Source organism: Bemisia tabaci, chromosome 2, assembly GCF_918797505.1.
Source record: "Bemisia tabaci chromosome 2, PGI_BMITA_v3".
In the NCBI taxonomy this organism is placed as follows: Eukaryota; Metazoa; Arthropoda; class Insecta; order Hemiptera; family Aleyrodidae; genus Bemisia; species Bemisia tabaci.
The window spans coordinates 73,460,057-73,473,304 of NC_092794.1; the positions used below are offsets into that span (position 1 = coordinate 73,460,057).

General features: G+C 39.4%; 1 protein-coding gene across 3 annotated transcripts in view; it reads right to left on the bottom strand.

Annotated features, from left to right (window-relative positions):
- Window positions 1-900: 900 nt before the first annotated feature.
- LOC109037804 (uncharacterized) overlaps window positions 901-13,248 on the bottom strand; it is a 46,746-nt gene continuing 34,398 nt past the window's right edge. For all 3 annotated transcript variants that reach the window (XM_019052621.2, XM_072296214.1, XM_072296215.1), the window contains 3 exons: window positions 8,387-8,554; window positions 7,381-7,537; window positions 901-1,930 (listed from right to left, as the gene is read on the bottom strand). In XM_019052621.2, the coding sequence (XP_018908166.2) occupies window positions 1,731-1,930; window positions 7,381-7,537; window positions 8,387-8,554 (525 nt within the window). In that variant the 3' untranslated portion in view covers window positions 901-1,730. The remainder of the gene's footprint in view (window positions 1,931-7,380; window positions 7,538-8,386; window positions 8,555-13,248) is intronic.

Sequence of the window (13,248 nt, forward strand, 5' to 3'; positions counted from 1 at the left end):
AAAAAATCCCTCTTTCGAAGTTGGGAAAAATATTGAGTTAATCAATATTTTTCTCAGTACCAAGTATGGTACTTGTACCCCTAGGACCCACTGAGAGAAGAAGAAGAAGTGAAAAAGAATTGTGCGATATTTTATTCATTACTACATTGTTAATGTTTGTTTAGTTAAAATAATGTGTCTAATTGTCAATTGAGTGCAATTATTATTTTAATCCCGGTTAAATACTCGACTTCAAACAATTTATCTTCCCGCGAAAACTACACCGAAAAAAAATTGAAGTTAATTTAACATTCTGGATGTCAAAAAAGTGTGCGAGAACTTACAATATGCTAAAATACCTGCCACAGCAGTTACTTCAGCAATGCCAAGATGTAAAATTAAATGCTGTGGCGGGTAATTCAGCATTTATAAGTTCTCGCACACTTTTTTTACATTCAGAATGTTAATTTAACTTCCCTTTTTTTTTCGGTGTAGTCGCAGGACTGTATGAGCCCCGTCCCGTGGAGACGGTAACTGGGAAAAATCCCAGAAGTTTCATTCCTGCGATTCGAACTTGGGACAAATCCCATGAAAACGTCCCGTGGAGACAAGGCCTATCCTTCCTGGCAGCTTCATTTCTACTGGTAAGCACTTTTTATTTTTGATTTTTCCAATTTTTAAATCTTTTTTTTTTTTTTTTTTTTTTTTTTTTTTGTGGCGAATTTTGCATTTTGAAATACTGCTCATTTTTAACCCTTGTTTCCACTTTCATGGAGTGGCAAAAAAAAGCACCGTCAAACACCGAACTTTCGTGCACGAGGATATACTCAGTAGCATGTGTACTTTCAGAAAATCAAGGGTTCATCTGCCCTATGTTGCCCGTTTGGACGGAAATCATGATTTTATAGGAAAATTTGGCCATTTTTCAGGTGTTTTAGGGCTTTTATTCAACTTTGATTCAGAGTTCACAAATTAACCTTCAATTGTCAAGACATTTGGCACTGACACAAATAGATAATACTAAAAATGGTGTGAGGAAATGGTAAAATTCATTTTTAAGTATCACATGATGCCAGCTTGCTCTAAAAAATAGCACATTTCTGTAATATTTGTATCCATGTATATGAGGACTTATTTGTAACAATAGCGGATGTGAAAAATTACCTTTCCGAAACACATTCAAAAAACTGATTTGGCATAGAGAAAATTTTGAGAAAATACTTGAGATGTGATCTTCAGGATCTGTACATTATGCCAGAGCCAAACATATTAAATTTTTGTGTGAACAGAACAGTTTTTTAAGTGTGTTTTGAAAAGGTAATTTTTCACATCCGCGATTGTTACAAATAAGTCCTCATATGTGTGCATATTACGAACTAATTCCGATTACATGAACCTAGTTTCCAAAAAATATTGATATATATTAAATGGCATGTAAAATAGGGGAAATTTGAAATTGAAGTCTCTCAGATAATGAATGAGAAAATTTTCCTGTGAATGGATACTTGTGCTCATTAACAGGTTTTAAATCCTAACAAAAATTGTTGGAAATCACCAGGCTCTTTCAAAAAGAATGATACACAATTCAAGGACTAGATCTCTAACACTTCTGAGATTCAGATAGGAAGACACAACTTCTAAGTACCGGAGATCTAAAATTCTTTGATTTAGCTGAGACATTGAAAAGCTGCGCAATATTCTTTGCAAGTCGCCATCTTCTCTCTGGATCAGGAACAGTACCTTCTCATGGATCAGCTTCTATGCTTCTGGACATAATTATTGATCCAGTCCAAATACTTTGCCACATCGGTGAACACAATGTAGTGTTTGGTGTCACATTTCCTCAGTCCTGAGTGCGCGACAGATATTGAGACGATCCCGCGCAGGTGCCAAGTGTTGCCCCTTGGAAACACCATACCTCCGCCACTATCTCCATTACAAACACTTGTTCCTGAAAAACAATTTGGAAAATATCTTTTTTATTTAGATAAAGAAAAGAGCTAATAAAAAATTGGTGACCTTGGTCTCTGTAACAAGGTTAACCGCTGAAATTTAATTACATTGGAATTCGACGTTGAAAAACCCGGTGAAACACCACCAGATTTTTTTCAGGAGTTCAACTTTTGAGGAAAAATGCCTCTCAGTACACCCTTATAATAGATAAAAATTTTTATAGAGCAGCCCGAGACACTGGTAACAGTGGAAAAGCAAGGGAGAAAAAACGGGAAACAAGGCTAAAATACTTACACAATAAAACAGCCTGATACGCTTCGACTAAAAATGACTCAGTTTTGAGTCGAAACGTCTCTGGCTGTTTTATTGTGTATTTTAGCCTTGTTTCCCGTTTTTTCCCCCTTGCTTTTTTACTAATACACTCTTTTCATGTGCCAAAAAGCAAAAAAAGCTAGAAAGGAGGAAGGTCGATTTTACATTAACCTTTATTTCAAGTGAAGTCCTTCGAATTGAAAAAGGAACGATTTGCAGGTTTAATTAGTAACTAAACAAATTTCAAGGTTTAACACCCAAATTTGTGACTTTTTACTTCAGAGAGAATTCCTGTCTGTCCAGCTTTCCTTCAAATATATTGAAAGCTTGTCATTCAGTTTTATTTACGATCAGCAAATTCAAAGAGAAAAAGCTTTTACATTAGTGGGACCGATAACTGGAAAACATCATGTGAATCGTGCACTTCTGGAAGATAGCATGATATTTTCAGGGATTCATCTCAACCAAAGTGACATTCGATTTAGACATAGGCCCCAAAAATCTGAGCCTCCAGGGGGGGAGGGGGCAGGGGGCTCTCAAATTTTGAATTTTAAATAACTTCTGAACAGTCAATGTTAGCGTAATTTTTTTACATCAGGACAGGGCGATGGGAAATAATGTTAGGAACCAAATTGGTTCTTTGAAATTTTCTGTGGGATTGATATGTAAAGCGCAAAACGGGAAAAACCATCGGGGGACGGGGAGCCGGCTGTTCTGAGGCAATTCTGCGCGCTGCGCTGACTGCCCCGGGACGCGCGCGGCGGTGCAGTACGATATTACCGACACAACTGCTTGTCTTTGTTTAATCTCAACGATGTGCAGTTTTAAAAATAATTATGAATATACTGCCTAAATTTGGCACCGGCAAAAATGTTGAGTTCATACCCATTCACATTTCGGCAAAGGAGTTTGGCACCTCAAAATCAACATCACTCACATTTTTTCATTCACCGACTGGGTGTGATAACACTACCTCCTTTGCCGGATATAGTAAAAAGTCTACCTAGCAAACATATGAAAAAACCCAGAGTTTACTGATACTTTTCAAAAACTATCCGGAATGCCAAAAGATCCCTCCAGAGGGTAGAACAATTTGTAGTCCTCTTTTACAACAAATCCTTGTTCCAAACATCCGTTTACGAAACCCGTGAAGAGCTATTTGCCAAAAGAAAGATAGCTTTTGATTGGCTTCCGCCAACACATGCTGCTCTTTATCGACACATTCTAAGGAGCACCTACCATGCCCGTCACTATTGGGGTCAGTGTTTGGTCCGAGAGCCGATTTTTCCGGACCCACTATCATGAAGTTTGAAGAAAACATGTGATGACGTGAAATTGGAGCCATTATGGTCAGTTAATCCAGAGGCGTCCATTGCCTGCAGAGAACTTTTAAGCTGTGGTTGCAAAAGTCGCGACACAAATCGATGCAAATAGAAAACGTCTTTGAAGAGTTTGAAGTGCACATTGCTATGCAATTGCAGCAATTGCCAGAATGGCATTGAACATGGGAGCAACGGCACAATCATAGAGGATTATGATGAGCCACAGATTAATGAAGACGTTTGATCTGAGTCCATTCAAAAGAGCCATGCACAAAGTGGCCCATTTTTGGGCCCTCGAAATTGGGGTCGAAGTGAGGTTTTTTTTCATCCTTAGGGTGACCCTTTACACATACTAAAATTTCAGATTGAGTATACGCACCGTTTACGAGTTATGGGGGGGCAAAGTCCCCGATTTTCACCCATTTTTGCAGGTGTTTTAATGTCAAACTCCGGCTGTTACGAGGTACCAGATCTAGATATTGAAGCGCGGTTTGCGGTGATTTGTTCAGCTACTCCTGTAGTGTTTTTCCATATCTTTCACAAAGCCCCAAATTGTTTTTTGGGGGGCGGGGAGGGGGGCTTTATTCATACCATCATGACCGTTAGCGCATCTTACTGACTTTACTTTGTTCTCTTCTCTCCACACCGCGGTCACGATGGTATTTTCTGTTGGGGATTTTTCTTCTTCTTTACATTTTACCAATTTTAATGTCCTCCCCCTCTTTTCCCCTTTTTACCCCCTCCCCCGCAATCCAAACACTTCCTCTCAAGTGTTCTTCCTGTAAGGCAGATATGACGGGGTCATATGTGGGGGATTATTTTTCTTTCTTTACGATTGATGAACTTTGACCCAACTTACTTCTCCCTTACAGGGGCAAGAGCCCCCCTTACCCCTGTATTATCCCCCCCCCCTGCCCGCTCCACTTTACTTGAAGTATTTTTCTCCCTCCGCAGCAGCAATGACGATGTTTCTGGCAAATAATGTTTTACTTATGTTTAGGTACTGAAATACTGAATACATGGGAGCCACCCTCCTACTCTTCTCAATTATTCCCCCTCTTCTTCCTCTTCCCCTTCCCCTCTTGTTCGTCCCTCTTTTGCCTCGTTCTCTTTACTTTTCACTTTTCTTCTACTTTTTACTACTTTTTTGTGGGGGTTATATATAGTCACGCGAAGATAAAGTGGAAGAGAATGTATCTAGGAAAGAATAAATCAAACATAGACGTGGAAAGAGAAACGTGAAAAATATGAATAAGAAACAATTCTTCACAGGAAACATCGTCATTGCTGCTGCGGAGGGAGAAAAATACTTCAAGTAAAGTGGAGCGGGCAGGGGGGGGGGATAATACAGGGGTAAGGGGGGCTCTTGCCCCTGTAAGGGAGAAGTAAGTTGGGTCAAAGTTCATCAATCGTAAAGAAAGAAAAATAATCCCCCACATATGACCCCGTCATATCTGCCTTACAGGAAGAACACTTGAGAGGAAGTGTTTGGATTGCGGGGGAGGGGGTAAAAAGGGGAAAAGAGGGGGAGGACATTAAAATTGGTAAAATGTAAAGAAGAAGAAAAATCCCCAACAGAAAATACCATCGTGACCGCGGTGTGGAGAGAAGAGAACAAAGTAAAGTCAGTAAGATGCGCTAACTGTCATGATAGTATGAATAAAGCCCCCCTCCCCGCCCCCCAAAAAACAATTTGGGGCTTTGTGAAAGATAAGGAAAAACACTACAGGAGTAGCTGAACAAATCACCGCAAACCGCGCTTCAATATCTAGATCTGGTACCTCGTAACAGCCGGAGTTTGACATTAAAACACCTGCAAAAATGGGTGAAAATCGGGGACTTTGCCCCCCCATAACTCGTAAACGGTGCGGATACTCAATCTGAAATTTTAGTATGTGTAAAGGGTCACCCTAGGGATGAAAAAAAACCTCACTTCGACCCCAATTTCGAGGGCCCAAAAATGGGCCGTTTTTGGTCCTTTTTGTGCATGGCTCTAAATTTGGATTATTAACATTTTTATTTTTATTATCTTATCTTATTCTATTTATTTTGTATTTTTTTTAAGTAAAGACTTGAAGAGTTCAATCGAAAAAATTGACACTTCTTAACCTTTGCAAACTATTATGTAATCGTAATTTTTCCGGGATCATAGGTACTCTTGGTTATAAATCCAGCTAAAGTACTTCTGAGTTCATGGTAAAATTAAAAATTCTATTGAATTATTATTATCAACTACAAAAAAACAGTCATCAAACATGTTTAGCCAAATTTGATCAATATTGCCATCTTACAATTAAATTTCATATATTCAATTTTAGAAATCAATATATTGTGTCTCTAAAGAAGCAGAACTAATTTGCTTAAGATACAACTTGCATGCCAGAAAAACACCTGTTCCAAAAATTTAAATACGCTAATCCTTGACTATTGGGAAAATTGAAATGCATCTCTCTGATTTTTCAAGTGCGTGCTACAAGTAAAACAAAAACTTGGCCAATTTTTCGTCAACAATATCAGCCAATGTTGAAACCTCAGGCAATACTGGTGCCCAAATGATTTAAGGGTGAAGTACCTAGATTAGCACGTCTGATCCCCCCCACCCACCCCACTTTATGGAGGCAATGCTAGACGCAGGGGGCAACCCCGCACTGCTAAATGGACCATGTGAAGCAAAAAGGAACCAAGCCACATCACCTATTGCCAAATTTGACTGGGCAATTTAATTTTATACCTGGAAACGGTTGTGCGGTTTTGTGCAAATCTCAATGAATTTTCTGCATAGCACGAAGCAAATTCCGAAAAAAAAGAAAACGAACACTGTAAAATCATTTATTCAGGTCATCATGGTCTACGAAGAAGATTCATGATTTTTAAACCCCCTACCCCCTTCCTAGACAACTGCGTGTCAGATATTATTCTGTTGGATTGATGTTTGATACAGTTATAACGTATGCTTTAATAAACCTCAACAAATCGATACATAACAAAACAATCCGGAGCTCAAGCACTTGACTCCTTCTGTTGCCATGCGTTCGTTTGTACATACACATTACATCCAAAAGTTAGGCGATATTTTAGGGGTATTTAGGTAGTACGATATGGATTCATATTTATTTTTAAAACTGTGCATCGCTGAGATTAAACAAAGACAAGCAGTTGTTTTGTTGGTAACACCGTACTGCACCGCCGCGCGCACCCCGGAGCTGGCAGCGCGACGCACGGATATACCTTAGAACGGCCGGCTTCCTGTCCCCCGATGGTTAATCCCGTTCTGCGCCTTAAATATTTATCCCACAGAAAATTTCATAAGAACCAATTTTGTTCCTGATAAAATTTCCTATCGTCCTGATGTCAAAAAATATGGTAACATTGACTGTTCAGAAGTCATTTAAAATTCAAAATTTGGGAGCCCCCTGCCCCCCCCCCCCGGGGGGGGGGGGGGCTCAGATTTTTGAAGTCTATGTCTAAATCGAAAGTCTCTTCGGAAAATTTCAAGCTTCCTTCCAGAAATGCACGATTCTTATGACATTTTCCAGTTATTGGCCCCACTACATAGGCATATCAAAAAATTGAATAACAAGCATTTTCTAAAATGCATAATATCTAGAGGATGAGGGAAAGTATTAAGAGAACCGACTGTTTTCGATGAAAAAAGAATTGCATAGATTTGTTGGAAAAATATCTAGAAACCATAACTCTTGGGGTAGGTCCAATTCATCAAGACATCCGGCTGAGTTAATTAATCATGGATTAATCGGGATTCATGAAAAAAAAATGTAGGTACTTCGGCAAAAATTCATTTAAGAAAACTTACCATTGCGAAAACCAGCACAAAATGTTTTATTCGATGTGAATTGGGAAAAGAAAGGTCGATTGCTATAGATACAAGTTTCTTGCGAGACCACAGGCATTTTCGCCATTTTCAACTCCTCTGATGCCTTATCATGTTCATCATAGCCCCATCCAATAACCTAGATGAAAAAGATAAGCCAGTCAAAATACTTTAATAATACACTTTGACATTTGGCAGTTCTTGTACATGAAAAGAGAGGAACGACTATAAATATGAAAAACAAGCAATGATATTATAACTACTGAAGCATACAACATTTATTAAATGGAAATTTCATTAAAAGATGAAGACCAAATAAATATTGAATTGCATTGATATATGTTACCATGAAATAACAGAGGCTCTCATCAAAATCATTATCATTAATATTAAAATGGATGGATTCCATGCCATCTTTTTCTGTACCTTGATTTCCTAGAGTCGGGGCGAGACAGTGGGGAAGGTGTCTGTTCAAAGCAGCTTGCTTTTTCCCGGCACTGTACCCTTCCCCTACAATTCCACCACTCGACCCTTTCTCCACTTCCATTCTCTGATCATTATGCGCCACCGCACCATACGGCTGTTTGCTTACTCTGCTCGACACTTATTTGCTCACTCACTGGCATAGAATAGTATGTTTCGACTTCACATTTGGATTCTACACAAAAAAATTGACGAACAAGTAGTTCTTATTTTTTCCTGTGGAATCTAAATCTGACGTCAAAACAAACCCTTCTTTTGTGAAAATCACGAGAAACTAGGGAGCATACTGTCAAAAAACTACCTAGAGAGGGTGTTGGGAGACTGAAAACACTATCATTGGATTGTGTGGGGTCAGTTTACTCAGATAGATGCAACCCTAAAACTTAGTTTTGAGCCATTCTCAAAGTATGAATAGAGCACAGATGCTTTTGATCACCCTATACATACCAAATATCTTCATATTTACAGTTTCAAATTTTACAACAACAATTTTCAATTCACTCACCGTTCCCTCTTTATCAATGACCGAGGACAGCTCAGACACTCTGGGGTCCCACATACAAACTGGCCGGACAAAACTTGTGTATTCAATGTTAGATGTCATTTTCAAGAGAGCAATATCACCTAAATAATTGGAGCTGTTATACGTTGTAAACGGAACAATTTCTAGGACCTGAAAATGATGAAAAGAGATGAGAGATCATAAGAAAAGTTACATTTTTACTATGAATTGATGTGGTTGTTGCATGGGTGAGGGATTTGAGAATAAAATTACAGAGCCATACAACTTTTCGCGACAATAACGATGGCAACGTCAAAACAATAAAAAATCGAGTCCTAAAGCCCGAGAAAGCTCGCTGAAGTTCCATCAAATTCAAGTTGGAAATGAACAATTTTCATTGGTTGCTGTGCAGTCGGTCAAACTACACGTCACACAGCATGGGAGTCTCTCCTCACCGCCATTATCCACATCCACATCATGACCGTGCGTTTATCTAGTGGAGGTTAGGTTAGGTTAGGTTAAGCTCATCTCGAGCTCTGATTGGCTTCAATGATGAGCGGACGCTGCCGGAAGAACCCGAGCAGGGACGGTTGCTGTTTGCTGCGCACCGCCTTACGCTGGCGAATAGTCACACTTTTGCGGCAATTATTCCAAACACTTGAAATGCTTAATACATGCAACATCCAAGAAGTAGTTTGGTATGATCACTTGATTATCGGAAATCATTTTTAAAGTTGCAAACACCGCACTCTCCTCCCCCCCCTTCACAATTTTTGAACAACTTGCGCACGAAATTGACTGCAACAAGTAAATGATGTCGAAACCGCCCTGACTAATACTATTAAAAATGTGTATAGGAAAGGTAACAAGTAACTCATTGCTGTAATACAATTTTTTAAAACTATAAATTGCATAGCCATTGGAAATGAGCCACTTTTTAAATTTTAACTCGAAGTCCTTTCTTATTCGATATGCACTTGCTCCCATTTCCTATTAAAGAAGGGAAAAAATCGATTATGCACTTCTGCAATAACAAACTTTTTATGTCTGTCACTAAAATTCTTGTGTTTGCTTTCAAAAAACTTCACCGCGTTATTTCCTGCAAGTAAAGCATTTCATAAATCCGCGTGATTAATCGTAAACATTGAGCTTCTTTTAAAGGTAAATCACCGACTAAATGCCCGGTCTCTTGGCCCATGACATGACCATCACTTGGGGAAGTCATTGTTTTAAAAGGATTCTGTATCGTGTCCATGTTCCTTAGGTTGGGCCAAAAATGAGATAAAATGTCATTGCTGAAAGAGTTGTATCAGAGCGACGCGATGTGCTGTGGTGCGATGCACCGAATGTCTCATCTCCCAACTCGCACCTACACTCACTAAAACCTCTCTAGCGCTCAAACCTGCGACCATCTGCAAAATCTCTTTTCACTATTTACTCTTTAGACTATTACCTAGGAGCCTATATAAGTCTCAAAGTGGAGCTCGGTGGAGTCTCTTTTTTAGATAAAGCCTAAAACAAAAAAGAATCGCATTTATCTCCACCTCGATTTAAGTGTCAATATTGGCACAAAGAAGAGGTTTTTATGAGCGTGTTAATATAATATTTCGTAGCTTAGACTACGCACTTACAGAGTATAATGCTAGTTTTTCGGGAAAAAATCTTGCCATTGACGTACATGCGATGACTACTTAAGCACCAAAAGTACCTATTTTCTTCGGTGCCTGACAAGGGTCTGTTTGAAAATCAATGAGGGAGAACTTAATAAAATGTATGCTACAACTTGATAGTCTGTAGCGCAAGCTAAAAAATCATCCAGATACTTTTGCCTTCTGGGTTGGAAAAAGAGAGGGTTATTCATATAGGCGAAAAATGTACCCAGCCCGGAATGTACGAAACTTTGTAGGCTGATAGTACTAGTTGAGAGAGGCTTATCCCTAGCTCCGTTTTTGCAGGAACCCCAGGGAAACAGCGTTGCCATTTTTTAAAGTCGTAACCTTCAAACATCCATAACTTTCGCAAAAATGCAGTTACAGAGCTCGTATTTATACCAAAAAACGCAAAAAATTACGTTCTATCGACCTATGCAAAAGAAATTTTAATTTGACTCCACTGTTGCCACGTTTCGGTCATTTTTTTAATTTTCGTAATTATTTAAAATCACGTTACCGCCTAAAAAAGTGTTTGCGGTTGGTGGGGATTGAATAAAAACCTGTCGGAATTATTGTTCGTTCGATTCCGCATCCATTGATATATTATACTTTTCTGAGAGACTTAGGGAACACGAGTTATAGCGATTTGAAAATTCGGCAACACGCCCGACGCCCGATATTGACGCTCGTTTCGGTACGTTTCGCGACTCCGTGTTAAAGCAAAACGCCTAGACCAAGCAAAATTCGAAAAGTCAGCCCATGATTTGCACTTTTTTGAAACTTTTACACGATTTTTAAGAATTCAAGTAGCGGCGGTGTTGCCGGTTTTCAATGAAAACCACCGCTGCGATCACAATTTAAAGTAGTACTCATTTAATCACGTTCAGCTAACCTAAACTGACCATTTGCGACATGGTGTTCACAACATTGCCTAATTTCCGTCGGAATTCGCGTAGAGGCGGGGTTGCCAGTTTTCATGGAAACCGCCACCGCAATCACAAAAAAAAATGTATTACTTATTTAATCACGTTCAGCGTTATTCTGTAGTTGGAATTGTTTATTTATCGAATCGATGGTTTCTGCTATCTCTCTGCAACGGCGGTGGTGCCCGACAGTAACGAGATATCGATATTGTATAGAGATCAAGAGCAATGGATCTAGGTCCCCTGCCAAAATTACTCATCGGACCGATTGAGTGATTTGTGGGCTTAAATTTCGATATCTCGTTACTGTCGGGCACCACCGCCGTTGCAGAGAGATAGCAGAAACCATCGATTCGATAAATAAACAATTCCAACTACAGAATAACGCTGAACGTGATTAAATAAGTAATACATTTTTTTTTGTGATTGCGGTGGCGGTTTCCATGAAAACTGGCAACCCCGCCTCTACGCGAATTCCGACGGAAATTAGGCAATGTTGTGAACACCATGTCGCAAATGGTCAGTTTAGGTTAGCTGAACGTGATTAAATGAGTACTACTTTAAATTGTGATCGCAGCGGTGGTTTTCATTGAAAACCGGCAACACCGCCGCTACTTGAATTCTTAAAAATCGTGTAAAAGTTTCAAAAAAGTGCAAATCATGGGCTGACTTTTCGAATTTTGCTTGGTCTAGGCGTTTTGCTTTAACACGGAGTCGCGAAACGTACCGAAACGAGCGTCAATATCGGGCGTCGGGCGTGTTGCCGAATTTTCAAATCGCTATAACTCGTGTTCCCTAAGTCTCTCAGAAAAGTATAATATATCAATGGATGCGGAATCGAACGAACAATAATTCCGACAGGTTTTTATTCAATCCCCACCAACCGCAAACACTTTTTTAGGCGGTAACGTGATTTTAAATAATTACGAAAATTAAAAAAATGACCGAAACGTGGCAACAGTGGAGTCAAATTAAAATTTCTTTTGCATAGGTCGATAGAACGTAATTTTTTGCGTTTTTTGGTATAAATACGAGCTCTGTAACTGCATTTTTGCGAAAGTTATGGATGTTTGAAGGTTACGACTTTAAAAAATGGCAACGCTGTTTCCCTGGGGTTCCTGCAAAAACGGAGCTAGGGATAAGCCTCTCTCAACTAGTACTATCAGCCTACAAAGTTTCGTACATTCCGGGCTGGGTACATTTTTCGCCTATATGAATAACCCTCTTTGTCCACCTCCTGAATTTTTTCCGCCCACCCGCCAGTGTGCGCCCACCGCTCACCGCCGAACGGCTCCTTCGCTCCGTGAATAAAACGGGAAAGGAGTGATTTGAACTCACTTTTCGACCTAGAAATCATTGTAAAGAGCCAAAAACCAAGTCGGAAAATGATTCACCTTATCTTCAGGTATCCATCAAGATAAACAAAGTGGGTTTGGTCGGATAACTCGATTTTTCCCGATTTTTTAAGAAACTCAAATTAGCACGCAGTTTAGATAGCAAAAACCCGTGACCGTGCGTTGTGACGTCAGAGTCACGTGATTACGTGCGCGGGAGGGTCAGTCCATTTAAGATTTCATTTTGCTGTTACCGCTACCTCTTTCACAAAACCAACCCAGTGGCATGGTGTTTTGTACATCATTCCTCATGAAAATTTTGCGCTGAATCCGAATCCGCGCTTAAATTGCAGGAATTTTCTTTTTTTATAGCTCAAATTTGATCTGAAATGCTGAATTTGTCACTACCGTAACCTGTTACCGGTCGAAAGTCTCAACTTTATCGCTGAATTCAAGCAAATATATACAAAGTCACGGGCTTCTGAAATCAAATATGGCTTCAGCATACTTTGAATTGATAATCCTTTCTTTTTAGAGCTATATTTTCCTCTAAGTCTTCGAGAAAATTGCCATCTTGTGCTTGTTACTGGATTTGGTGTCATTACCGTAACCCCTTGTTCTGGAGCAAACTTCGGCTGCTAGGCGACAGCACCAGCTCGAACTTACATTCGTTGATGTTTGTGTTGGAAGGAGGACCCATGGTGAGTAGCTCTCTATTTTTTACTTTATCATAAAGTAATATTCGTTCAATTTACAGTGATGAATTGAGTTTTGTCCAACTCTCAGCTGCCATTACCGTTACCATATAAAAATCCACCAAGGATTGAAGATATTATCAAGCCTACTTCATTTATGAACGCATGGCATTAAACCAACCCAAATATGAAATCTCACCTTCCTACAACAAGCCCATGTCTCCTTTTGGCGCGAAATTTGAATGTTTCTCATTACCGTAA